Source organism: Amphiura filiformis, chromosome 3, assembly GCF_039555335.1.
Source record: "Amphiura filiformis chromosome 3, Afil_fr2py, whole genome shotgun sequence".
In the NCBI taxonomy this organism is placed as follows: Eukaryota; Metazoa; Echinodermata; class Ophiuroidea; order Amphilepidida; family Amphiuridae; genus Amphiura; species Amphiura filiformis.
In genome coordinates, this window is record NC_092630.1 from 27,077,623 (window position 1) to 27,104,251 (window position 26,629).

At 37.5% G+C, this 26,629-nt stretch overlaps 1 protein-coding gene across 1 annotated transcript; it reads right to left on the minus strand.

The window, feature by feature from the left end:
* Positions 1–590: 590 nt before the first annotated feature.
* Positions 591–26,629, minus strand: LOC140148294 (uncharacterized). The gene is made up of 8 exons (XM_072170192.1): positions 26,573–26,629; positions 24,145–24,312; positions 22,545–22,670; positions 18,133–18,372; positions 14,352–14,414; positions 13,112–13,265; positions 8,994–9,119; positions 591–4,952 (listed from the first exon to the last, which is right to left on the minus strand). Exons 2-8 carry the CDS (start codon positions 24,292–24,294, stop codon positions 4,915–4,917), a joined length of 897 nt encoding a protein of 298 aa, XP_072026293.1. The 5' UTR covers positions 24,295–24,312; positions 26,573–26,629; the 3' UTR covers positions 591–4,914.

The window sequence follows — 26,629 nt, forward strand, 5'->3', positions numbered from 1 at the left end:
GAAAACTGAAGGATGTTGCCTCATAATTTCTCTTTCAGATTACTGTACATGAATTGACAGCATTTGCTGAGCAAAAAGGAATGGCAGTGAGAAAGTTATTTCGCGGATTTGAAAGCAGAAAGGTTACCGACATGACTGGTTATTTTGATGCTGTCGTCGAGACTTTGTTGCTGAATATGAAACGAATATTCATACGAGTAGGTATTTTAATGAAAGTATACATTAGTCTGGTACGCAACTAAAATACGTTCCTACCTGACATTGCGGCAATAATATACACGTAATGCGCACATAAAGCATTTCCAATTAAAAAAAAAATACCATGAAGTTTAAAAATACGTGCCTACTTGATATTGACGGCAGCAATACATACATAATGTGCAGTGGCGGCACTGGGGGGGCAAGGGGATGCACAAATATTTTTCTTGCCCCCCCCCCCCCCCACATTTTTTAGGCAAAACACCCAAAATTACGAAAATATTCACTTTTTGCGGCAATTTTGCTCATAATTTGTCGATTTTGCCCCCCCTGAAATTTACTTTTCCCCAATGCCCCCCACCCCCGAAAAAAATTCATGGTGCCGCAACTAATAATACGCACACAAAGCGGAATTTTTTTAATCCGATTAGGTTTAAACAATACACCTGACATTGACGACAGCAATACACACAGAATGCGCACACAAAACACTTCCTTATTCTTAAGGGCTCGGATTGCAATGTTTGCACAGTATTTTTTTTCCTTGGACATCAGAGCACATCAGACATATCGAAATGCATTCTGAATACGAGCATTTTCTTACTGATATCAAATAATCAATTTTTAATCATTAGCCATAAAATTTGTATTATATCACCAATTTTTAAAAATCAAAATTATGCAATGCAATTCGATATGTCTGATGTGCTCTCATGCCCCATAAAAATACTGTTTTAAAATGTTCTCAATCCTTTTCTCATCGCTCTCATCAGCGAATGATATGACGATTGGTAGAAGATTAATCAGAAAATAGTGTGTGGCTTCGGATAAATACGTACTTGAATCAAGACTACTCTGAACAAGAACTATCTTTAAAAAGACAAAACGACATGGATGAAGATCATATTATTTCATAATTTTACTCATAAAAGTACTTTGAATGCAAGTAATTTTTGTGTGTGTCACAACTAACCAGGTGGGAAATATCGGTATTTATTGGTAAAGGTCGTAGCCCAATCTCCTACATCATAGCACCAAGTTTGTGCTTGTGGTTTTGAAATATTGTAATTAAACATCGGTTCTCTCAAATATTGGACGGAAAACCACAAATCTAGTACAAACAATCATTATATTTATAAAGATATAGCAAACTTCTTATGGCAGAGATTGGACCCAAGAAAAATTACACCTAAATTAAGTGTAAATTCAGGGTTAAACCGCTATGGCGGAAAATTGTGCTTTTTTTCATCAAATTTAAAACCTTTTGATACTGATTTTATCATTGACTAAACAGGGAGAGGACCTCCATAGAACCATTGGCATTGACACTGCCTACGTGGATACCCTGGACTTTGGCATGGAAAGTGCAGATAAACAGTTCTTGATCCAGGTAATTAAATTAAGAGTATTTTACACATCGAATTTCCTCTTTAATGGCGTAACCAAGATAGATATGCTAAACTCATTACTAAGGTACTACATGTAGTAGCATAATTACTCCGGGAATGTACCACATTATTGAGTACGCGTCGGTTCAAAACCTTTCAAAGTGCCATATCCATGGTATCGTACTATCTACAGCGTTTACTTAGCACGTACGTGACGCATGTAATACTAGTACACCACGTGGTAGTTGGGATACCCCACGGCAGTTTACCACTCAGTGGTATTGCAGAAGTACTCCAGGGGTGCACTGAAGTATGTCTTATTACAACCATGGATTAAAAATTCTTAAGAATCTTACAAAATGTAGTCACTGGGCGAAATGAATACCACTTCTGATTGGAATCTGTAGTATTTTTGATAAGTACTATTTCAATTGATCAAAAAAACTTTTTGACCATTTTATTTTTCTGTCGATTTTACAGCAAGGGAAACTAGCATGTATGGCGTTTCTTCGTGACCATCTGGCAAGAAACAACGTTGAGGGCGATTAAAATGCTATATGAAATCCAAAAGCAAGATAACAATTTGTATACCGTAACTTTAAGGCGATATAATACCCTGATTTTCATCAGTACCCATCTTCTTTTTTTGTTGCAAATTTATGAAGTATATAAATATGTTCATCATCTCATGTCCTGAACTTATAAAATATCTCTACATACAAAGTGGTTTTAAACCATTTTAGAAAATCATTTTAACCCTATATATTTTTTTGTTTTCTGTATCCTGGTAACTGAGATGTGTGTTTCATAACAAACCATAATTTATTCTATTGAACATGTCCAAGTAGAATACATGAATAGAATACATTAAATCCTTTGTTATACTATCTATAGAAATATACTCACTGCTTATAACACTGAATAAATTAAATAGGCCTAATCTCTTCCACATAGACAATTTAATACTACTCCATGTATGTGTCTTCTATAATGTGTTGTTAGGAAAAGAGATTAAAAAAGGCTATAAGGTCATCAAAGGTCAGGTTATAGGTCAATTGGTTCAGGTCAAATTCAGGCATCAATTTTGAATACATGTGATAGTCTGTGATATCATACATGTCATAATGAGGCATCAATTTTGATATTTTGTCTGTTACTGGATATATAATGGAAATGCGTGAGGTGGATATACTAAAATACCTTGGGATGTAAATGGTGAGTACAATTTAGATTGCCTAGTTGAGATGGATTGGGCAAATAAATATAAAATAGTTAACAAAATCACAAAAATGAAGCTTAGGTGACAAAAAATACAATCTTTTTCAATATTGCTGTAGTGTGGTTGTGGTAACCTGTTACCTATGGCTTAATTAAGTTTCAGTGACATAGTGTCGCAAGTTCAAAATACAAAATATAGCTCGACATTGAAAATAGAAGCATTTTAACCGGTTCGTTTTTTGATAGTTTTGGAGCACCAAGTTCATGAAGTCATAAAAGAAATCAGGGACCACTTATTCCCATTTTACATATCAACATTATTTCCCTAATGTGTTAGCAACACATATCCAAAATTTTAACGAAATCCGTTGATAGTAAGCTTTCCAAAATGAAGTGAATTTAAAACATCAGTGATGTACCACTTTTTGGCTTATACCATTAGAAGCATGTACGCGTCATTGATACTGATGCCACCAATTGAACGAGAAGATTTGCCCCTTCATTTTGCATAACAATTTGTCCAATTTCTTTTCCTCATTTCTTCACAAAATGCAAAAAAATGCAAAAAAATGCAATGGGTGTAGTACCCCCTTAATGTAAAATATTATTACAAATATAGAAAATCCACAAAATTTTATGATCCCATGTAAATTAGTTTAGTAACATCTGTATCAAATATTAACATATGGATGACAACTAAAACCAGCAAAAACAGACAGAAGTATTGTTTTATCTTATTGTCTAGGCCAACACAAGGCTGAACTCGGCTTCGCCTCATTTAAACTGATGTCGCCAGTGTTATATGAGACGATTGATGCACTCCAGCGGCTAAAAACAATACCTTTATTCTCTAATTGTGTACGGATACCAAAAACACTAGTTCCACTAATGTAGCAAAATAAAACACCAAATACATAAACCTATAAATTTACGCTGATTTACACACCAAATTACGTACACAATACGATTCCAACGCCCTGCTTGCTTTAGTGTATGTGCTCTAACATTGGTCATTTAGAAATATAGGATGTTTCTCTCTCTCTCTCTGATAGATTAGTACGGAGAGAGTTTGGGTTTCTTTGCTTACATGTTTAATTGAAACTCAGAAACAAAAGTATGGGTTCTACTAGACTATGCCATAGTCGATTTTTGATAAATAAAAACATGTTATTAATCATGATGAACGCATTCAGTTGAACTCGAAATTATACTGATATTTATTACATCAAAATACTAGTATAAAATGGTTATGAAAATGTTTATATAATTATTAGTAACAGTAAAGTAAAGTATACGTAGGCTTATATTATTGAATGCAACATAATCATAATGGCATAATTATAATGGCACTTCAATACTGAACAATTTTGATTTTAGAATCTACCAGTTTATTAATCGCGAAAGCCCGAGTTAAAAATCACTTGGGAAGCTAACAAACAGAGGGAGTACGGTGACCAAAAAGATCAGATGTGAAAATCTATCAATTGTGCACAAATTTATTAAATCAGAGTTTTTTAAAGCTTAAATGCAATAGCCAGAGTATGCACAATGGACAAGTGGACTACGGAGAAGTTTTTTAAATCGTCGGATTTACTTATGTTGTTCAGGATATGGGCTAATCCATTTGAAATCCACACTACCCCTGTGGAAGATTTTGAAAACATCCTTCCACAGAGGGAGTATGAATTTCAAATAGAATTAGCACATTAGACAGCTCCATTTGAAACTCACCCTCCCTCTGTGGAAGATTCAGGTTGAATTTTCTCACAGTGTGTATGAAATTCAAATTAAGCTGCCTAATGTGCTAATTCCATTTAAAACTCATACTCCCCCTGTGGAAGATATTTCCAAACTCTTCCACAGGGGTAGTGTGGATTTCAAATGGAATAGCCCAATACATCGATTTCCCCCAAATTCATTACTGGTTTACTCATTTTCTTCAACCATAACAGTAGCTGCGGGTACATGGATTTGTTGAATATTTCCTTGGAGTCATTGAGAAGGCTCCTGGACCATCCTCGTTTGAAATGAAGTAGCGGCACCCATCGATGGCACTTGCTCATTGATGACCCCTGAGAAGGCTCCTGGTAGTGATTGAGGGGGGTCGATGTTAGTTGCAGGCTGCACAATGTAAACTGGTTATGGAATCTGGTTTGAAGACGAATGAGATAATTAAGTTAGTTTATTTATTTATTTATTTATTTATTTATTTATTTATTCATAATTAATTGTATATTAATTGTCATCCACAATTTACAAGTTAACAAAGAAGTGGGCTTCGTGAATGGATGTAATAAATGATGCAAATGGCATTACGCTAACTGAAATTGAAGGTATCAAGAAAAGGTGGGTGGAGTAAAACAGCACCAAACTGTTTGAGACACAAGACCAGCCAGAGTATACTCGCGGTGAATGAATGGAAGAGGATCCCTTCCCGTTGGCCTTCTTCAGAAGCATTGTGGAGTCAAAGTCAACTTCAAAGGAGCCGCCACCACTGATCAGAAGTGGAGTAGTCAATGGGTCAAATGAAGAATGCAAAGTCACCTGGCATTGATGAAATACCAGCAGAGCCATGGAAAGCAATGAAGGTGTTGACATACGACGTAATGTGGCGTTTATACAGCTTGTCTCCAAAAAAATTGTGCAAGTGAAAAGCGCCCTCTATGGCAATTGGAAAATACCGTTGTGACATGATGCTTACATCAACGTCAAGGGCGCAGTCCTAGCTCTCAAATGCCGTTTATTCTGTTCAATTTGCTTGTTTTAATCTCGAGATATAGTTAAAGCCATATTATAACATTTACTGAGGAAGTCGCCCTCACTGAATTTTTACACGATTAAATTGTACTTTATTAAACCAATATACCCTGCAAAAATCAAGACTCTAGGTGCTGTAGTTTTGTCAAAATCCGAGATTTTGAATAAAACACCGGATTCGGCGCTTTATTATTACGATGGAATTATTAGTCGAACGCATACACGATGTTCATAACACACAGTACGTACACGGCGTGCGGGACGGTGATATACACAACAAAGGGTCGTACCACAACATGACCGAAGGAGTGATACGTATTGGCGACATGTGCGCTGGTAGTAAATTCCAATTTTCTTTGCTTTGCCGTAGTTGTTCGGCTCAAAAATAAAAGGGGATATATCTGACTGTATAAGCTAACATTATATGGCAAAGAAATGCTAATCTATTTTGTTTGAAAATGTTATAATATGGCTTTAACAACGAAAAGGTAAAATCACAATTACGCCCTTGATGTTGATGTAAGCATCATGTCACAACGGTATTTTCTAATTGCCATAGAGGGCGCTTTTTATTTGCACAATTTTTTTTGAGACAGGCTGTACTGTCGCATATGGACGAGCAGGAAAGGCCCAAAGTCTGTTGCAGAGCTGTATTTGTTTCACTCCCCAAGAAGGATAACTTATAAAAGAATGTTCCAACCATTGCACCATCAGCTTGATATCTCGAAGCAAGTAAGGTTCTTTTAAAGATCATCATAAGAAGGCTGAAGCTAAAACTAGACCAGATTTCTGAGGAGCAGGCTGGCTTTCGAAAAGGAAGAGAGACTATAGACCAGATTGTAAACATCAGGAATATAATTGAGAAGAATAAAGATCACAGACTATCAATTACGGCAAGGCCTTTGACTTTGTCAGCCATCCCCAATTGTGGAAGACAATGAGAAGGATGGGATTTCCTGGTCACATTATTGATTTCGTGAGTCAACCATTATGGGGACCAGTAATCTGCAGTCTGGACAAGTAATGGAGATACCAAATGGTTCAAGATTGCAAGAGTGCTGCGACAGGGCTGCCTTAACATTTACGCAGAAGACATGAGAGATACCTTGAACGGGTTTACTGGTGAATGGAGTGAAATTTGGCGGCAGCAGTATCACAAATCTACGCTTTTGAAGTGCATCAAGGTCGCAAGTGAGGAGAAAGGCCTAAATGCTAAGAAGAATAAATTAATGGTTATTGATAGAAATGGAACTGGACAGAAATTTTTTGATAGATGGTCGAAAGATCGAGGAGATTAAACAATTTGAATACCTGGGTTCAATGATAGACAACAAAAGGAGATATAGCACATCTGAGATCAAAAGAAGATTAGCTATGGCAAGGACAACAACTGCCATAGACCAGTTAGAGTCTTGGTATAACAATCAATATCAAGGTACGGTTACTGTGTGTGACAATCTTCCCAATTGCTACATACAGGTGCGAATCCTGGGCAATGACATAGAATGACAAACAGGAAAAAGATAGATGCATTTGAGATGTGGTGCTATGGGAGCATCTTAGAGAGACAAGAAGACAAACATTTGAGTCCTGGATAAACATCATGAAGTCCATCATTGAGAAGAAATTGCGCTACTTTGGCCACATTGTAAGAAAGGATAGTGGAATTGAGAAGCAGATTCTCCAGGGAGCCGTGGGTGTAAGGTTATCGTGGCAGGGGATGTCCATCAAAGTCTTGGACAAATGATATGAAGAATGTTAGAAGTAGATGGCGTGCGCTTGTGAAGGCCACACCAGCGCAATCCTGCGTAATCTGACCCAGAAAGAAAAACATAATTTCAGTGCGCATCAAAATAATCAGCGAAATTGTAAGACTAGATATTTTCTCTGCCTAAATGTCCATTTTCCCAAAGAAGCATGTACTAACCCCCCCAAAAAAAGCTTTTTCAAATATTTATTTCTCAAACATTTGTCCTGTGACCCCTATTTTGTATTTTAGATATTCGAAGTATATCGATGAAATTTAATTTGTACGAAATTTCAAACAAATTCCAGGAAGAGATCTTATATGGACTTATTAAAATAAAGTTCTTTCTGAATGTGAAGATTAACGCCTATCGCCCGTCGCGACCAGGGCCGGATTTACCATTTGGCCAGATGGGTCCGGACCCAGGACGCTCAAAATTTGAGGGCCATGATGCAGTCATGTCTACAGTAGAATTCATCTCGACCTTTGCAGGACTTAAACCCCATTAAAAGCTATTAAACCAAGATAACACTCATTGAAACAGCTCAACTGATTAAATCGGATCTTCTCTGGTTGTGCACATGTGTCTGTTTTACATGTGCGATATCGCAATAAAGCTGGTATTATAGCTTCAGTTGGGTAACCGATTATAAAGGAAACAATGGTATGTGGACCTTTGTTCACGAAATGAGACAATGGCCTGCTTTTTGTTAACCAGCATTCTTGAAAATGAGCAACATAATGATTGTTGACTTAACACGGTTTGGAAATAATTTCTTCATATTTTTGGTGTTATCTGTCGTTTACATATCCTTCCTAAAACACAAAAGTGCGACCCTCTCCAAACACCTAAATTAGCTAAAATTTAGGACATGTTACAAAACTATATTTTCTAGAATTTCATAGAATACTTTAAATGTAGCTTGTACCGTTTTTTTGTGGCATCCTTCAGAACGGAGCGGTCCGTTACCAATATAGCTCAATATTTTCGGTCAAATCTCCATTCAATTAACACGGGGAGTTGGCTAGCTATGAGCTAGCTATGTTTTGCCCTCACTCATATTCTACGAAAGTGCGACCCCTTCTGAACATCTAACCTAGCTGTAATTTTAGGTCATGTTAGAGAAATATATTTGCTAGAAGTTTGGAGAATACTTTAAATATTGGCCGGTTATTTTTCACACAGTGATGTTAACTAGGCAATGCCCATATACCTATAACATACACTGTTTGTAGAGGTCACGCGTCAATGGTGAGAGCACTGTGTATTGTGTATAGGAAAACGGACAATAACTGCAGTATGCCTCAAAAATTGCCCTGTGCATCTTTCTTTTTAGCCCGAAATACACCATGTTTTGGGTAAAATTGCAAAAGGTTGCGTGCTTCACGCGCACTTACTCATTTTGGGCTAAAATAGTCTGAAATAGAATTTTTTTTCTTCACGCACTAAGCGCGCAAATGTCCTATCGGAACAAAATATCCTCGTTTACATTTAAATTATAATGCTTCCGCCGTCATTGCCGATCTTATACGTAAATCAAAATTTGAGTCCACGTGTCTTCTTCACGGTGAGTTTGGGGCCTCCTATAATGTAAATCCGGCCCTGGTCGCATCGGACAGGTTAAACCCATGTGTTTATGTGGTGCATCATATTTTATAAATTCAGATAATTTCAATCAGCTTACCATTTGTGGTGAAATGTGGCACCACATGAATGTCCCATATATGGTCAGAGAAGACGATATGATGTTCAAAATCATCATAGCACATGCGCAGAAAATAATGGCTACGTCGACTATGACCCGTATCCACTGTAGGAATACATAAAAAAAACATGTCAATTATTTTAGCTTTTGTGCCAGAAACAAAAAGATTTAGGCACAACATCCTTTTTGGTCCTATAGCGCTATCGGTGCCCGAAGAGCTACCGATGGCACTTTTTATCGTACCCTAAACATTTGTGCAGTGCATTTATTTTTTATTTAAATGAAAAACAATTACACTGTACAACTTTTTATTATTATTATGCTTGATACAATTTGATATATCTCCAGGGAGAGATGTTCAGAGTCATCGGTAACTAACCGGGCCCTGATAGTTCTATAGGACCAAATGTAATGCCTTATTTGCTTGTTTTAGTATATGACACAACTTTGAGGCTTTGAAAAAGCTATCACTATTTTGCATGTACTAAATGCAACTTGTACTTTTATTTGCTATTTCATGTTAATACGTTATTTATTCCGTTATTTATTTTATTGTTTTGATTTTAATTCATGTTAATTGATTATTTTATTAATTAATTCGACCTATTACAGTGTGATAGCCTCTCCAAGGTGACATCATATTGATCTATCTTGTGCTTTCCTCATCCATGTTTATCTGCACCATAGATCATACTAAGTACATGTAGTTGACAGGACAAACCTGAGAGTACTAAAATAAAAGTGGCGCTACTAAAAGTGGCGCTACTAAGAGTATGCCGTGGCCATGGTCGTTGCCATCCCAAAAGGTGATTCTGATTACGTAATTTTATTAATGAGCTGCGCTAACAAAAAGTGATTCAAGTAAAGTCAAGTCAAGTCAAGTAAAACTTTATTAAATCCACAAGGGAAATTACACTCATGAGTGCTCATACATACAAAACACAAATTACTACAAAATATCAAAAACACAGTATAAAAGATGAAGCTCTGTCAATTACATGTTACTAAGAACGGCGCCCCGTGTGTAGTTATGTAGAACGAAGGAGGAAAGATTCACTCGGTCGGACATCCGGGAACATTGTCCCCTTCGTCCCCTTTGCACAAGCGCGCGCATAGCAACCAGCTCGAGAAAGGGGAACTGCACATGCGCACACTGGTTTTTCAAGGCTATTTCCCCTTTGTGACGTCAGCCCGACCAAGAGAATATCGGTTTGTCAAGCTTTATTTCTCATATAAATAGAGCAGACGACGCCGCAATAAAAAGGTATTTTCTCATCTTTTCGGAGTAATTATCTCTTTCATAAAATATTTCATTACCTTTTAAAACAAAATGTGTGGTAGATTTACGTATTTAGATTTGTTTTTATAATTTTACTACTGATTTATTAAACTCGTGACACAGTTCCCTCTTCTCTTCTCTTCTCTTCTCTTCTCTTCTCTTCTCTTCTCTCCTCTCCTCTCCTCTCCTCTCCTCTCCTCTCCTCTCCTCTCCTCTCCTCTCCTCTCCTCTCCTCTCCTCTCCTCTCCTCTCCTCTCCTCTCCTCTCCTCTCTGATCCTCTCTGATCCTCTCTGATCCTCTCTGATCCTCTCTGATCCTCTCCGATCCTCTCCGATCCTCTCTGATCCTCTCTGATCCTCTCCGATCCTCTCTGATCCTCTCTGATCCTCTCTGATCCTCTCCTCTCTGATCCTCTCTGATCCTCTCCTCTCTGATCCTCTCCTTACTGATTCTCTCCTCTCTGATCCTCTCTGATCCTCTCTGATCCTCTCCTCATGATCCTCTCTGATCCTCTCCTCTCTCTCCTCTCTGATCCTCTCCTCATGATCCTCTCTTCTCTGATCCTCTCCTCTCTGATCCTCTCCTGTCCTCACTGATCCTCTCCTCTCCTCTCTGATCCTCTCCTCTCTGATCCTCTCCTCTCCTCCTCTCCTCTCCTCTCCTCTCCTCTCCTCTCTGATCCTCTCTCTCTGATCCTCTCTTCTCTGATCCTCTCCTATCCTCTCCTCTCCTCTCCTCTCCTCTCCTCTCTGATCCTCTCTGATCCTCTCTGATCCTCTCTGATCCTCTTCTCTCTGATCCTCTCTGATCCTCTCCTTACTGATTCTCTCCTCTCTGATCCTCTCTGATCCTCTCCTCATGATCCTCTCTGATCCTCTCCTCTCCTCTCCTCTCTGATCCTCTCCTCATGATCCTCTCTACTCTGATCCTCTCCTCTCTGATCCTCTCCTCTCCTCTCTGATCCTCTCCTCTCCTCTCTGATCCTCTCCTCTCTGATCCTCTCCTCTCCTCTCTGATCCTCTCCTCTCTGATCCTCTCCTCTCTGATCCTCTCTTCTCTGATCCTCTCTTCTCTGATCCTCTCCTATCTGATCCTCTCCTATCCTCTCCTCTCCTCTCCTCTCCTCTCTGATCCTCTCCTCTCCTCTCTGATCCTCTCCTCTCTGATCCTCTCCTCTCTGATCCTCTCCTCTCTGATCCTCACCTTTCTGATCCTCTCTTATCCTCTCTTATCCTCTCCTCTCTTATCCTCTCCTCTCTTATCCTCTCCTCTCTTATCCTCTTCTCTCTTATCCTCTCCTCTCTTATCCTCTCCCTCTCTCTCTTATCCTCTCCTCTCTTATCCTCTCCTCTCTTATCCTCTCCTCTCTTATCCTCTCCTCTCTGATCCTCTCCTCTCTGATCCTCTCCTCTCTGATCCTCTCCTCTCTGATCCTCACCTCTCTGATCCTCTCTTATCCTCTCTTATCCTCTCCTCTCTTATCCTCTCCTCTCTTATCCTCTCCTCTCTTATCCTCTCCTCTCTTATCCTCTTCTCTCTTATCCTCTCCTCTCTGATCCTCTCCTCTCTGATCTTTCCTGGGCTCAGATGTCTCTACTTAACCTACACGAAGTTAGAGACTGATTTGTAAGGCAATTGAAGAAACATGGTCCGATTTTTCATTTTCTGTTCCCGAATTTTGAGTTGTATTGCTCCAACGGTTTTGATATGAGAAGCAAAAACGTGTATAACAATGCCCAGTAAGTACATATACTTCCGGTGTAGTAACCACAAAATGCACAAATCACTACGTTTTTGTTCATGCCAAATAATCGCGCTTTCTTCTGATACCAGAATTTAGATCATGAATAAAATGGGTGGTAAAGAACCTAGTAGCTGGATGCTGCGAATAAATGAGAACTATAGTTTGTTCGGCTTATGATTGGCGAAGACTCGTGGATTGATATAGAATCATTAGAATGGCGTTCACGCAGTTGGGCGCTAGTTAAGTTTTGAGTGACGGGTATCGCGTTGTAGGTGAATTTACGATAAACCGAATAATTATTGCCAAAGGTGAACAAAGTACAGCATAGTGCAGTTATACTGCACAGCAAACATGATTCGACCTTTGCAGTACTTAAACCTGGTTAACAGGAAATTACTCAAGCAAACGATAAAGTCTAGCCCATCCTCCACATTGAATGGTGGACTGCACTTATGCCCAAATATGACACTTGACAATCAATAATCACCCACTTGAAATTTCATGGCTCGCTCCACTGACCAAAGTTATCGACAGATATGGGAGTTGTTTTTGCTGTTATTTGTCACTTACATATCAGGGAGGTACGAACATTTGCAGATGCCCCACCTACTCAGTTTTTAGCCTACATGTAATATATACATTATTCTTGATTGACAGCAAGTACAAACAATATCCTTCAAGTGGTTTAGCTTTAATGCCCTTCGGAATAGAGCGGTCCACAAGTGAGTGATAGTCACTAAAAGTTGCATTCGATTTACACAGTGAAATTTGCAGGCCATGCATGCTAAAACACCAAAGTGCGAATATTTCCAAACATCTAAATTAGCTAAAAATTTGTTCCAAAATATATTTTCTAGAATTTCGGAGAGTAAAAACAATATTGGCCGGTTATTTATTTATTTATTTATTTATTTATTTATTTATTTATTTATTTATTTATTTATTTATTTATTTATTTATTTATTTATTTATTTATTTATTTATTTATTTATTTATTTATTTATTTATTTATTTATTTATTTATTTATTTATTTATTTATTTATTTATTTATTTACCACGGGAGGACAATAACCTTCAGTAGGATCACCACCACCAGGAACGGGAGAACAAGAATCCCATTCGTCATATTCTGAAGTAAAGTCTCCACTGCACGCTAAAGTGGCCACTACGATAAGCTGAAGCGAGGCGATTGCCGACAGAATTGACATCACCAGAAATGAAACGTTCTGAAATAAACAATCAAATTTGAGTAATTGAACCACACGAGCTTGCTCCGTCATTCAAAGGGGTGGGGGTAAAACCGCTTAAAGCCATTAAGGGTCGGCGGCCATATCATAAACATGATAAATCCGTAAACATTTCATGTTTAATACAATATAAACTAACCAAATGAATCATGGTGCTAAGTTTCCGATGTGGTCAATGAATCAAATTATGGCGCCCGAGTGTTTTAACGAAAATCAACCAGATCTGATCAAGTTGTACAACCATTTATGATATACTATTTTCAGTAGAGAGGCTACATCAGTCTATCTGCTAAGGTTTTTGTGCATCATTTTAGACAAAGGTGCAATTGGGGTTTTGCATTGGGTAATATCTCAGCTAAAAGTATTCTAATAGGCTCAATATTGGATAAGAGTAATGTCCTACCAAAGGGCTCTGACTGGCAAAAAAATGGACGATAAAATTATTTTTACTTTTGGAGTTCTGACCCCCAAAGTTGGTCCTGGATGGACGAGGTTGCATTTTGAGGGCCCTATATCTTTTAAAGTAAAGGAGTTACAAGTTTTCTGATGCCAGATTTGAATTCTACACAAATAAGTATCCCAGGATACATACTTTTCAAAGTCGTAAAGGGTTCCCTTTATACATTTATGAACCTCCAATCGTCGTCTTTCGCGTTACGACACATTTTTTATGCTGACCCCCCTAAATTTCAAATTGATGCCACGGGAAAACGAAATGGAGTATGAAGCTCAAATGTTCGGGATTTTACTTTCTCATCAATATCTACCACCACACAGAAAAAAAAAAAAATTGAAGAGGTGCTGCGGTGCACATCCCTGGAGTTGACATGGAATGGGTCCGGGGCTTTCCCCCCGTACCCCAATAAGGACACTAAAGGTAGCCCCTACATCACCGTACGCTCTTGGGCTCGAGCTACGCGCTTCGGCTTCGGCAAGTCTCCTCATTTCCTTTTTATATTAGTTGGCATGCCGGGACACTATCTATCGCCATTCAGAATGCGCTACTAGTAGTGACGGTCCTGTTTTCTCTGAATGTAGCTCTAAAGCATGTGCTAATACACTTACCAAACAAAACTTTCCCCGGGATTTGTGTACGTTAAGTCCTAGAATACCACACGCAAACACGGACTGAAATATATATAGAAAGAAATGAACAGGTAATAAATTAATGCACCGTCGTGTACGTTTTATTTTAAGTTCTAAACTAATAGGCCTAATAAATGTACCATATACAATTCCCCACAGTGGCGTAACATCATATGGGCACGGGGGCACGTGCCCCCAATCGATTTGAAATATCCCACTGGAAAAATGGCCTGTGCCCCCCATCCCATATCATACCAGTTCCCCATCATGGTCGATGGCACTCCCCCCATCATGGTCGATAGCACAACCCCACCCCATACGAAGACTCATGCTACACCACTGATTCTCCAAAATCTCCAAACATATTTTATTTATTCCAAATGTGGATGTACCTCTTTGAGATACTACTTCTACGGCGAAGAGTAAGGTACTGAGCACTACATTATACAATTACCGGGTGAATGAATTTGGACATAAGTCGAGAAATAGACATTGGACTCATAAAATTGAAATAATGTAAAAAAATTGAGATTACATAAAGTGAGATCAATGCAATACGTTCCAAGTTTAATCAACAGGCGGGTTTTTTTTTTCAAATTCACTCATAATTCGCTGTCTATTTGTTTAAGCGCTCTGGTAGCAACGTTTGGACAGTATTTTTTTTCGGAGACACTCTGGGATAGACTTTGGCTGTGTTGACACCATGGAATGTATATTCATTCACATTCCTAAGAGATGGTTGGCCACACGAAACAATTCATCCATAGATTAATTCCTGGATTCGGCAGCTTTAATTAGCATGAGGCCGCATTGATATGTAAATAGCGTATTGTTATTTAAATTTGTGCCTAGACGTATTGAGGGCGACATGTCATGTTATCCAGACGGAGAATGGTTGCATATGCCGGGCATGTCAAATTGCTGATTGAAAGCTGATAATCACATTTCTGTATAGGTAATAAGCTAGTATATTTCGTGTACCAGTTGGTTATAACAAAAATTAGTATAATATTAAATATATTAAGTGTATAAACTTTGAAATTTACATGAATTTGAAGAGCAGAGCTTCGAAATCTAGCTAAGTCAGGTGGTGTGAAATTCTGCTCCGTGACCCCCTCTGCGTGGTAGAATTATATTCATTAAACATTGAATTTAACATATGGCACATTCTCCGATAAAGTGTCCAAAAAGCCAAATCTGTGTCGCCCATAGTGTCAAGTCGTATTCAGACTTGTTTCGTCAGAAAGAAATGACTTTTATTAATATAACTAATACTTAGGAGTTGCTTTCTAAAAGGTGTGAGGCTAGAGGTTGTAACATGTCTAGAAAGTATAAAACAATAAAGCTGATTATGCATGTCCATTGTTTTCCTCCATGTCGCCAGCCAAGGTACGTTCCATACAATGTGTCCCTGTTCGTTAAACATGCGCGCATAATAATGGAATATAGGTACTTTTCATTAGTGGTATCATGCCCTAATTATAAAGTATAAAACATCACAACGCAAGTTATTAAATTTTTCCAACAGGTCTTTGAGACTATGTCGCCAAAATTGTTCACAGATACGTTACCATATTTCTAATGAATAACAATCTGTCAAAATAACTGGCTATATGAATGTTCCCATATGTTATGGATCAAGCAGGCTCTATAGTTATATTATATATGTGGTACATAACACAATGGTTTCAAAGTAAAAAAATCAGGTCTATTAATGGCAAAAATTCCTGACGTTACGTTCATGCGTTCACAGATACGTTACCTAAATTCTACTCCCTCGGAAAAACGCTGTGATAAATGAAGCCAAATACCATACCAGACTTTAGTACATTGGGTGATGACTGATCAAGTATGGGTATTAAGTCGGTAAGTGTTTACACTTGCACGATTAAGACAAAAGTGGGAAAGGGCTTCACAGATACGTTACCACTGATACGTTACCCCCAATGCGTACAAGTAATATTGCTCAAAAATGAAGTATTGTTGAAAAATCACCCATGCATTGTTTTGTGTTCTGAAACTATTAAAGTTTACGATTCTGAATGATTTTCACGAATTCTTCGTGGTTGGCATTTTGCAATTCCTGAGCCCAAACTTGGACGCTTTATCTGAGAATGGGCCATATATCATGGGCAGCCAACCACGATTTATCAGCATTTAAAATATATGTTAATTAACAAAGATAAATAATAAAGAGTACAAATGGCAATTAACTAGTAAACAAGCCTGAAATCTTAAAATGTTGCCACGTGATTTCCCGAACACATGATATGTCAACATGTGACCACTATTCAGATTTACCGTAAATATTTGGAGTATTGTTGCACGGCTTGCATAGTCGTATAGTCAACTGTGCATTTCTTTACCTCCGTATAAAATCAATAATTCATGCTGGGAGCCAAGTAACATTCTGTCTGCTTAGTGCAGATTGGTATTTTATTTTACTTGAGAGCATAATAGAAATACATAAGACGAATAAGGCGCCATGATGGAAAGGTCAGGTCGGGTATCAAAGGTTATTGCCTCTGTCACATATTTCCTTCATATTATTGACAGCAAGTCCTAATTTTGACTTTGCTATTGCAAAATGTCATTTCATATCAAATTAGTAGACTTTCTTTGAAAAAACATATCACTGGTGCCTGATGGGAATACCCGTCCGCCATTTCATTAAACTGGATCGTTTTCGCCTGGTTTGTGCCCAGATGTATTGGGGGCGCGCTATACTCTCATTGAACAGGCAAAGTTCGCAAAACTATACAACGTTGTTATGTGCCAATATCAATTAACATGATCCAAGGGGTCGAACATGAATTATTCATAACGGATCGATAACTGGCCTCACTTTCTAGCTAGTAAACCAGCGGAATTTTTCATAGGTTTTCCGTTGCTAATAGAACAACCGTGAATTTAGTGTCACCCCCTTGCAATTCATCATGTCGTCTGACGATTGCTTTTTTGGCATGAAACTCAAAGTAACGACTACTTATGAAAAGTCAAAATTTTCAATTGATCGTCGGCTTTTTATCAAAGCTACATACACTTTAAATGTCATTAGATTTATAAAGTTTACTTTGAAGACTCAAACATTTGAAAAATTTGTGTTATATCGCGAATTTCAAAAAATCAAAATTATTTTATATCAAAAGGGCATTCCTCGTATTCAGAATGCACTTCGATATGTCTGCTGTACTCTCAGCTTCCACAAAAATACTGTGCAAACGTTAGTATCCGATTCCTTAATAATGAAATATTTTTATTACAAGTTTAGTAATAAACATGGGATTTCCAGGTTGGAAATTGCACATATACATTTCTGTAAAAAAAAATATATATATCCCATATATTTGGATTTTGTCTCTTTTTTTTTTTTTTTTTTGAATTCATGGCCTTCGAGAATTTTTCTTGATTTAATTCAGGTTCCGTCCAGGACCCGTCTTATATTTAATTTTGGTAATGGACGCACGTCTGTTTGCCCTTTGCTCGCGTCCGCGGTGACACTGCGTTCATTTGATCATTTCTTGCGTCCATTTTGACATTTTGGCGTCGGTTTTAAAACGGACGCGCGTCCATTCGTCACGTCCAATTGGCCATAAATGCAATCTCACATAGCTCAGATATGTCAAGGCATTCACACTTGACCATGAGCTTGTACATTTGGTTTCGAGGACCGCGGCCTCTCGAGGGTCAACCGACATGCACAAACCCACGGTCAAGTGCGATTATCTTGACGAAAGCACTGGGCGCGGTGAATACTCACGAAAAGTCCAATGAGTATAGGGTCGCCCATCCATGACATCCACGCCTTAACTCCAGCAGCAATACCACCTAGAAGAATTAATACTATAGCCACAATAATGGTTGCAATGGAGAGACACTTTATGCCGGGAATTGGCCGGATACTGCTTGGGTTACGTTCTGCTGGTATCAATGGTGCGGTACCTGGCACCGGAAATAGAGCCGGTGCTTCAGTAGAAGCCATTGTAGCCATTCGAGTATTCTAATTAAATAAATCATAATATAATATCCAAGAATAACCAAGTATAAAAGTACTGATATTATGATTTAATTACGCTACCATTTTCACCTACACGGTCAATACAAATACCTCCAATCACATGTTCCAGCAGCTTGATAATATTTATCTGGCAATACTTATCTGGCAACATCCTGGCTTCAACCACCTGTTAATTCCGTTGCTCTTTGAAACATCATTAAGAGAGATGTAAAGGTGATTCAAAACCAGGCTTTGGCATAGCAAAACAGTTAACAAAGAAGTGGGTTCCAAGAATAGATGTAAATAAAATGATGCAATACGCTAACGCTAACTGAAAGTGAAGGTATCAAGAACAGGTGGAGTATAAAAGCACCAAACTGTTTCAGGCACAAGACTAACAAGTGTATACTCGCGGTGAGTGAAAGAATGGAAGAGGAACCACTACCACTTTGATTAGAAGTGGAATTAGGCAATGGATCAAATGAAGAATGCACCTGGCATTGATGAAATACCAGCAGAACCATGGAAAGCAACAGGCAATACAAAGAAGGTTTTGACATACGACGTAATGTGGCGTTTATGCTGTCGCATATGGAAGAGCAGGAATGTCCCCAAGACTGGTACGTGCAGAGCTGTATTTGTTCCACTCCCCAAGAAGGGTAGCTTAAAAGAGTGTTCCAACCATCGCACAATCAGCTTGATATCTCATGCAAGTAAGGTTCTGTTAAAGATCCATGATGCAGTCATGTCTACAGTAGAATTCACCACGACCTTTGCAGGACTTAAACCCCATTAAAAGCTATTAAACCAAGATAACACTCATTGAAAACAGCTCAAATATGTTACATCAGATCTTCTCTGGTTAAATCCACACACACATGTTTCTGTTTTACCTGTGCAATGAGCAATGAGCTGGTATGAACGATTATAAAGCGAACGCAATGTAACAATACTGTGTTGGCCTTTGTTCACGAAATGAGACAATAGTGTGCATATTGTTAACCACATTCTTGAAAATGAGAAACATAATGGCTGTGGACCGTAACACGGTTTGGAAATAATTTCTTCATATTTTTGGGCGAAAAACGCGAAGTTTATGCTAGATGAGTGCCTCAACCACCACCCTACTTATTTCCTCACAGCGTTGCAGAATAAAAATAAAATAATCGTGCTGCCTATGTAATCAGGAAACTACAGAGGCGATAGTGTTCATTTAAATTTGTCATTACTACTTCATGTTGATATTCAAACAGTGCTATAAAGTTGTCTTACCAAGGAATGTGTTTGTATTAAAAGAAATAATTGTTTTACAACTTGAATGAACTAGAATTACTTATATGCAAATCCGAAAATTGCAACAGATATTTTTCCTTTCTTTAAGATTTGGCGGTATTGCCAGATTGTACGTACAGTTGGGCTACATTAATAACCTCATTATAGTTTTATTGATACAGGCAAAATACTTGCCTGTATGTGCTTGTTGTTCTGCAATAGCGTATAGAATCTGTTAATGATACTATAACCACACAGTCAATTAATTTATGTCATCATGTCCTTTTCACGAGGCTGTGTTTATATAACTGAATTCATTTATACAAACACAACCTTGAGTAAATTAAAGAGAGTACTTACGGGATCTGGAATGAGCGTTTCGATAGTATTTTTTGTGGGACATGAGAGCACATCAGACCCTATCGAACTGCATTCCTAATACGAAGAATGTCTTTCTGATATCAAATAATTTTCATTTTTTGAAAATCACGATGTAATACAAATTTTATGACAAATTATTAAAATTTGATATTTTTCATATTTTTGATATATAACAGTCCTCGAAGTAAATTTTATAAATCTAATGACATATTCTTAAAGTGTATGTAGCTGGGAGGAAAAGCCGATCAATTGAAAAATTTTGACCTTTCATATATGGATTTTTTTCCCAAAATGACCTAATTTTTTTTGTGTTTTGGGAAAAAGATCCATATCTTCAATACGAAAGGTCAAAATTTTCAATTGAACGTCGGCTTTTTCATCCCACCTACATACACTTTAAGTAAAAATCATCATTTGCGAATTTCAAAAAATCAAAATTATTTTATATCAAAAGGACATTCTTCGTATTCAGAATGCAATTCAACACATGTCTGATGTGCTGTAATGTCCCACAATAAATACTGTCCAAACGTTCATACCCCACCCCTTAAATGGGGAAACTTGGGCAGGCGATAAGAGAAAATATATTTACTTTAGCACTTATGGATCCTGCCGATTGAGAATTAATGTCTGTTAAGTGAGGGCTGTTGTTGACATTAAAACATGTTAACATATTATAAATATTTGAACAGTTATGGGATTAGTTAATAATACTATTTTGATAGGTTTCAGGTGGTGGTCGCAGTGCATTCTCTAAATTCAGTAAATTTCCATCGTCAACCGTGTAATTGAATGGGATTATTTTGAAATTTTAAAACGCTTGAAATATCACAAACAAATAGGCCTATGTTAATAAATAATATAAATACAAGCTAAAACCGTTGGGCTTCGATAATGAACCCCACAAAATTAACCGAGTATATTGGAAAATGCCATACGGCCGGGCGGTGTCACAAGTTGCCGGCTCTATCATGCCACTCGCCGCCTGTTAGGTTTCGTCCTCTTACAAATGTTATTCGGGTCAAATTTATTGTCAGAACACGGAGATAAAATAGCATTGAAATAAAAATAGATGTATCAAGGACGTTTATGAACATTAATAAATAGATGTATAGAGGATGTTACGCTTATGAACATGATTTTCAACATTGTTAACAATATTGCTAGTATGTCAACAAATGAAAGTTCTGTAATTTGTTGAAATTTTTCAATACTAAATTATTTTGAATGTCATCAAATTGTAAATCTCTAGTCACATTTTCGATGTATTAACAACTAGCTATGTAGCAAAGACGCTAACTTCATGTACAAAACATTAACGCTATTATTTTGTAAACATTGTATACCCCTACTTTAATCAACAATAAATGTTCTGTAATTGTTCATTATCCTTCATTTCTATTAGACTTTCAGTGTATTAGCAAGTAGATGTATATATGTATAACAGATAATATTCGTTTGTAAACACTTTTTTCATAAACATAGGATACCCAAAGCTACTTATTATGCTAATAATGAACGTTCATTGACTGTTAGGTTAAGTAAACGTTACAGGATAATATGTATTCAAATTCTGCCTCAAGGTTCCTGCTTAAATTGTGTTCAAGAATCAACTAAGATTTATTTGGCCCACCTTTTGCCAGTAAATAGGCTGTCATGAATTATCCAGTGTATTTTTATTATACGTGCCCGGTCTTATCACTTGGTACACAATAGCTCACCAATCTGAAAGCCTGTTTTAATCACAATGGTCAGAATTAAAAAGTCAAAATGATTAGACAAATAGGCTACACTGTCCATACACTGAGTACAGTCTCATTGCAAGATCATGGGCTAAGTACCGTAGTTATTTTTCACACAGTGACGTTAACTAGGCAATGTCTTATTACCTATAACATACACTAAAACAACAAAGTGCGAATATTTCCGAACATCTAAATTAGCTAAAAATTTAGGACATGTTACAAAACTATATTTTCTAGAATTTCAGAAGAGTACTTTTAATATTGGCCGGTTATTTTTCACACAGCGACGTTAACTAGGCAATTGCCTATACTTCTAACATACACTATTTGTAGAGGTTACGCGTCAATGGAAAGAGCACTGTGTATTGTGTATAGGAAAACGGACAGTAACTGCAGTATGCATCATCAGAAGGCTGAAGCTAAAACTAGACCAGGAGATTTCTGAGGAGCAGCCTGGCTTTCGAGAAGGAAGAGAGACTAGAGTACAGATTGTAAACATTATTGAAAAGTATAAAGATCAAAGACTACCCTTTTATATGTGCTTCATTGACTACAGTAAGGTCTTTGACTTTGTTAGCATCCCCAATTGGATGGGATTTCATGGTCACATTATTGATTTCATTAGTCAACTATACGGGGACCAGTAATCTGCATTCAGGACAAGTAATTGAGATACTGAATGGTTCAAGATTTCAAGAGGACAAGTTAATCCTATGTGTTAATGTGGTACTCGTGCAACATAATTATCTTATAAATAGATTATTTCAACCAGCTTACCATTTGTGGCGAAACGTGGTACCCCATGAATGTCCCATGTATGGTCAGAGAAGACGATATGATGTTCAAAACCATCATCGCACATGCGCAGAGAATAATGGCTACGTCGGTTATAACCCGTACCCACTGTAGGAATACATCAATAACAATGTTATGAACAATTATTATTTTGTTTCCCACAAACTATTTTTGAACAGGTTTTTTACCAAGCCGCTTTACAAGCCTGCTTGTTTTAGTATTGCCTATAATGATATATGGCACAACTTTGAATGAGGCTTCCTGAATGAGGCTTCCTGCTTAACTTCATCAATTCGGCTGTGGTTAATTGTATCCAACATGATGTAGTCATCTCTACAGTAGAATTCACCACGACCTTTGCAGGACTTAAACCCCATTAAAAGCTATTAAACCAAGATAACACTCATTGAAAACAGCTCAACTATGTTACATCAGATCTTCTCTGGTTAAATCCACACACACATGTGTCTGTTTTACCTGTGCAATGAGCAATGAGCTGGTATTACAGTTTCAGTTGGGTGAACGATTATAAAGCAAACGCAAGGTAACAATTACTGTGTGGCCTTTGTTGACGAAATGAGACAATACTGTGCATATTGTTAACCACGCTCTTGAAAATGAGAAACATAATGGCTGTGGGCCGTAACACGGTTTGGAAATAATTTCTTCATATTTTTTGGTGTTATCTGTCGTTTACATATCCTTCCTAAAACACCAAAGTGTGAATATTTCTAAACACCTAAATTAGCTAAAAATTTAGGACATGTTACAAAACTATATTTTCTAGAATTTCAGAAAGAGTACTTTTAATATTGGCCGGTTATTTTTCACACAGCGACGTTAACTAGGCAATGTCCTATTACCTATAACATACACTAAAACACCAAAGTGCGAATATTTCCAAACATCTAAATTAGCTAAAAATTTAGGACATGTTACAAAACTATATTTTCTAGAATTTTAGAAGAGTACTTTTAATATTGGCCGGTTATTTTCACACAGCGACGTTAACTAGGCAATTACCCATACTTCTAACATACGCTATTTGTAGAGGTTACGCGTCAATGGTAAGAGCACTGTGTATTGTGTATAGGAAAACGGACAGTAACTGCAGTATGATAGGCCAAGATCCACAATTCTTGTTAGGTGTGGTTAATTATCTGCTTGGCCAAGATATGAAATTCTTGTACCTCTTCCAGTGTTTTTTCTGATATCAGAATTTTGATTATGAAAAAATAAATGGTGGGTGAGGCTATGGATTGGGTTAAGAGGCTAATAGCTGGATACTGAGAAGTAATGACAACTATAGTTTGTTCGGCTTATAATTGGCAGTGGATTGATATAGAATCACTAGAATGGCGTTCACGCAGTTGGGCTCACCACCTAAGCCAGTGGCGCTTTGCGTGACTGGTGCGCGGTTTATTGTATGTGAATTTTTATTTATTTATTTATTTATTTATTTATTTATTTATTTATTTATTTATTTATTTATTTATTTATTTATTTATTTATTTATTTATTTATTTATTTATTTATTTTCTTTTATTTATTTTCTTTTATTTATTCATTATATTTCCCTTACCCTAGGAGGACAATAACCTTCACCTTCACTAGAATAATCATCGAATTGACCAAGAGCGGGTACACAAGTGTAAGCCTGAAAGTCTCCAGAGCAGGCTAAACTTGTCGCTACGATAAGCTGAAGCGAGGCGATTGCTGACAGAATTGACATCACCAGAAATGAAACGTTCTGAAATAAACAATCAAATTTGAGTAAATGAACCACACGAGCTTGCTTCATCCTTCGAATGGGTAGGGGTAAAACCGCAAAAAGCCATTGAGCGTCCACGGCCATACATAAATCCGTAAACATTTCATATTAAATCCAATATAAAGTGACCAAATGAATCATGGTGCAAAGTTTCCAATGTGGTCAATGAATCAAATTATGGCGCCTGAGTTATTTTAACAAAAAATCAACAAGATCTGATCAAGTTGTACGATCATTTATGATAGACTAAAACAGACATTTTTTATACAGAGGCCACGCCGGTCTATCTGCTCTAATTAAGGTTTATCGTGCATCATGTTTAGACCATGGAAGAAAGAGATAAGAAGGAACCACAACGAACGCATTCACTTTGTCCACTCCCTTTACCGACATTTAATTGACATTGTTATTCATGAGGATTTACTTTGATCAATACCCCGCGTTAAATAGGTGATTGGTATTGTATTCCATGTATTTGCATGTCTTCTGGAGCGTGTGTGAAGGATGATTTGAACTAATGACCTTCCGTGCAAGCACCCTATAGGATTTTCTTTGGTGACGTGATCATCGGTCATTGATGGCCTACATCTTTTTCTTCCATTTTGCCCAGTTTTTCCGAACTTTGATGACTTTTTTCTCAGAATTGGCAGTCTTTGGCACTGAAACGAGTTAGCTAGTTACGATTATACACATATAAACTATTAAATTAAACAGGTTTTATGTACCGGACTCAACCGGAACATTGTGCATTATTTAAGAACAATTTACATCTATTTTTCATCGAAAAAGTCACCAAAATCTTACCTTATTTGCTAAAGATGAAACTCAAAGCAAAAAAACGGCCGATTTTGATTACCTTTTCGATGTTTTATAGGACATTTTCTACACAACACGATCAAGAAAACAGTTTGACTGTAGATTCCAAAACAAAGCTACTATACATGTTCAGAGCATCAGTGAAATTCCATAATCTTACTTCTGGGTAGCGTTTGTTTGTTCGTGGATGGGTTTGTTATAAATTTTTTCCAGTAATGATTTTGCCAAGCATCGATCGCGGTAAATGGATCATACATGAAAGTAAGTACCATTGATAGCTTTTCTTTTCATGCGTCAATAGATAAGCGGCTTAAAACTTGGCCGATCGAAGTCGTTGTGGTTCCTTCTCATCTCTTTCTTCCATGTTTAGACAAAGGTGCCAGCCGGGTTAGAGTTAAATATTGGAGTCTCATCTTTCTGTTTAACTCGGCTTGCATTTCTGAAAAGTGACGTGAGCTGAAATATTTGAGTTCAAAAAATGCAGTTTTTGTGATTTGTGGCCCTTTTTTACCCACAAATGCCAATTATCAAAACAGATATAACTTTCAAAGGAAGTAAAGTATGAGCTTCATATTTGCTATGGAGAATGCATGTTACATGTATATTCAATATTTGTTAACACAAATTGATATGACAATTTCCTGAAACCAAAGGTTTTTGACCTATGACGTTTTTGGCAGTTTGCCATTAAAATCGACTGAAAATGGCGGGTAATGTGGTTGCTATGGTACCTGACCAACCTGTGACTCCTGCAACTATCCTAAAATTGTGGTACTAGTTCGTAAAAACAATAAAAGTTTGAAACAAACCAATTTTTAACTCGTGTCACCCCCTCCCCACAATTTGCCCCTCAAACTCCGCATTTTCCAGGGGCTCCTCTCCCCCACGCCGTTTGACTCACGCTTCGCTTGCCCGACGCTTCATTTTTGGTTATTCATGCAATCCGAAGCTATAAAGTAATATTTTTGAGTTTAAAAGTCAGATATGAATTAATGTATTAACGCCGTTTGACTCACGCTTCGCTTGCCCGACGCTTCATTTTTGGTTATTCATGCAATCCGAAGCTATAAAGTAATAGTTTTGAGTTTAAAAAGTCAGATATGAATTAATGTATTAATTTCCGCTACGACGCATGCCAAGCCCCATTTTTTGCACCTCAAACTCTGTAAAACCTCGGAACTTCCGAGGGCTTCGCACCGTTCGCCAATAGGGACAGTTAAGGTAGCCCCTGCAGCACCGTACGCTCTTGTGCTTACGCTACGCGCTTCGATCGACACAAGTCTCGACATTTCCTTTTTTATTAGTTGGAACGCGCGCCATATCTATACTACACATCGCCATTCAAAATGCTCTAGTGATTTCCCTGCGTATCTCTGAATGTAGCTCTAAAAACATCTTTATTACAGTATGCAAATACACTTACCAAACAAAACTTTCCCCGGTATGTGCGTACGAAAAATCCTAGAATACCACACGCAAT

What these genes read in the sequence shown, in the direction of transcription:
- LOC140148294 (XM_072170192.1), bottom strand. Translation starts at nt 24,294, where the DNA reads ATGTCAATTCTGTCAGCAATCGCCTCGCTTCAGCTTATCGTAGCGACA. An exon ending in ACCACGTTTCGCCACAAATG is followed by an intron (nt 18,373 to 22,544) that starts GTAAGCTGGTTG and finishes TTATTTAATTAG; the next exon opens with AATACTCGAATGGCTACAAT. An exon ending in TGGTGGTGATCCTACTGAAG is followed by an intron (nt 9,120 to 13,111) that starts GTTATTGTCCTC and finishes GTATTCCTACAG; the next exon opens with TGGATACGGGTCATAGTCGA.